The sequence below is a fragment of the Amaranthus tricolor genome, chromosome 3 (assembly GCF_026212465.1).
Source record: "Amaranthus tricolor cultivar Red isolate AtriRed21 chromosome 3, ASM2621246v1, whole genome shotgun sequence".
NCBI classification, from domain to species: Eukaryota; Viridiplantae; Streptophyta; class Magnoliopsida; order Caryophyllales; family Amaranthaceae; genus Amaranthus; species Amaranthus tricolor.
The window spans coordinates 216,221-218,118 of record NC_080049.1 but is presented as its reverse complement, the minus strand read 5'-3'; the positions used below and the strand labels follow the sequence as shown (position 1 = coordinate 218,118).

At 40.2% G+C, this 1,898-nt stretch overlaps 1 protein-coding gene across 1 annotated transcript; it reads left to right on the top strand.

Annotated features, from left to right (window-relative positions):
- Positions 1-325: 325 nt before the first annotated feature.
- On the top strand, positions 326-1,435 carry LOC130807414 (uncharacterized mitochondrial protein AtMg00810-like). The gene is made up of 2 exons (XM_057672616.1): positions 326-696; positions 799-1,435. The coding sequence occupies exons 1-2, from the start codon at positions 326-328 to the stop codon at positions 1,433-1,435; spliced, it is 1,008 nt and encodes a 335-aa protein (XP_057528599.1).
- The last annotated feature ends 463 nt before the right edge of the window (positions 1,436-1,898 follow it).

Here is a 1,898-nt window from a genome sequence, read left to right as displayed (position 1 = left end):
CACCCGGGAAAACTTCCCAGGAGGTCACCCATTCTAAGATTGCTCCCCACCAAGCACGCTTAACTGTGGAGTTCTTAGCAAATGAGCTCCCATGAAAAGAAGATGCACCTTGTTGATATGAGTAGTTTATCAATCCTTTTTCAAGCTAAATCTGGGGTATTACATCATCACCAAATCTTCCTTTTCCACCCGGCATGACTACGAGTAGTAAGCATGGCATTTTCAAACCCAATCCTAAATACACTTCTCACGCCCTTTCCGTCTCCTTCTCTCCTATTCCCAAAATCCTATCCATGCTCTCCGTGACCCTAATTGGAAACAAGCTATGAAGGATGAATTTGATGCTTTAATTGAGAATAAAACTTTGGATCTTGTGTCGCGGCCTCCGAATGCTAAAGTTATTCGTTCCTTGTGGATTTTTCGAGTGAAAACTAAGTCTGATGGTTCTTTTGAGCGCTATAAGGCGCGTCTTGTTGGTGATGGCAAGTCTCAAAGAGAGGGCATTGACTGTGATGAGACTTTTAGCCTTGTGGTCAAACTTGCTTCTATTCGCATTGTTTTGAGTATTGCTCTGTCTAAATCTTGGTCCATTCATCAGTTGGATGTTAAAAATGCTTTCCTCCATGGTCACTTGGATGAAACAGTATGTGTACATGCATCAACCTTTGAATTTCCGATCCCACTCAACCTGATCATGTGTGTCTTCTTTGAAAGTCTCTTTATGGTCTAAAGCAGGCCCCTCGAGCTTGGTATCAACGGTTTGCTGATTTTGTGACTAAACTATTGGTTTCGTAATAGCAATTCTGATAACTCTTTGTTTGTTTATTGTCATGGGTCCAATATTGCTTATCTTCTTTTGTATGTGGATGATATTATACTCACTGCTTCTTCTACTCTTCTCCGTCAGTCTATTATGCCTAAATTAAGTTCGGAATTCGCTATGAAGAACTTGGGTCCTCTCAGTTACTTCTTTGGTATTGCTATTTCTCGTACTCCTGCAGGTCTATTTCTCTCTCAAACCAAATATGTTGCTGAAATTCTGGATAAAGTTGGCATGTCTCAATGCAAACCTGCCCATACTCCTATTACTACATCCAGCAAACTTTGTGCTGATGCTGGGTCTCCATATGATAATCCTACCTTGTATCACAACTTAGTTGGGGCCTTACAGTATCTTACTTTCACCCTTCTAGATATTTCTTATGCTGTTCAACAAGTGTGCTTATTTATGCATGATCCTCGAGTTGAACATATGGCTGCTCTTTATAGAATTCTTCGGTACATTCAAGGGACTCTTGACCATGGACTACAGCTATATAAGTCCCCTGTTTCTTCTCTCTTATCCTATACTGATACTGATTGGGGTAGTTGTCTTGACACCCGCCATTCCACTCCCGGTTACTGTGTTTTTCTAGGTGACAATTTGATCTCTTAGTCTGCTAAGGGCTAACCTACGGTCTCTATGTCTAGTGCTGAAGCTGAGTATCGTTGTGTTGCTAATGTTGTTTTTGAAACTTGTTGGATTCGTAACTTGCTTCTTGAGCTTCATTGTTCTATTCCTACGGCCACTCTTGTTTATTGTGACAATGTTAGTACTGTTTATTTGTCGGGCAATCCTATTCATCTTCAACGCTCTAAGCATATCAAAATGGACATTCATTTTGTTCGTGAAAAGGTTCAACGTGGTGATGTTCGGGTTGTTCATGTTCCATCTTGATATCAAATTGTCGATATCTTTACCAAGAGTCTGCCTCAAGTTCTTTTTGATGATTTTCGATCCAGTCTCAGCGTTCGCAAACCTCCCGATTCGACTGGGAGGATGTAATAGAATAGAATATTGTGCATATCTTGTAAATCTTTTTATTTTGGTAATTATGTTGTAATTAGCTAGTTTCCTT

What these genes read in the sequence shown, in the direction of transcription:
- LOC130807414 (XM_057672616.1), top strand. Translation starts at nt 326, where the DNA reads ATGAAGGATGAATTTGATGCTTTAATTGAGAATAAAACTTTGGATCTT. An exon ending in ATCCCACTCAACCTGATCAT is followed by an intron (nt 697 to 798) that starts GTGTGTCTTCTT and finishes GTTTCGTAATAG; the next exon opens with CAATTCTGATAACTCTTTGT.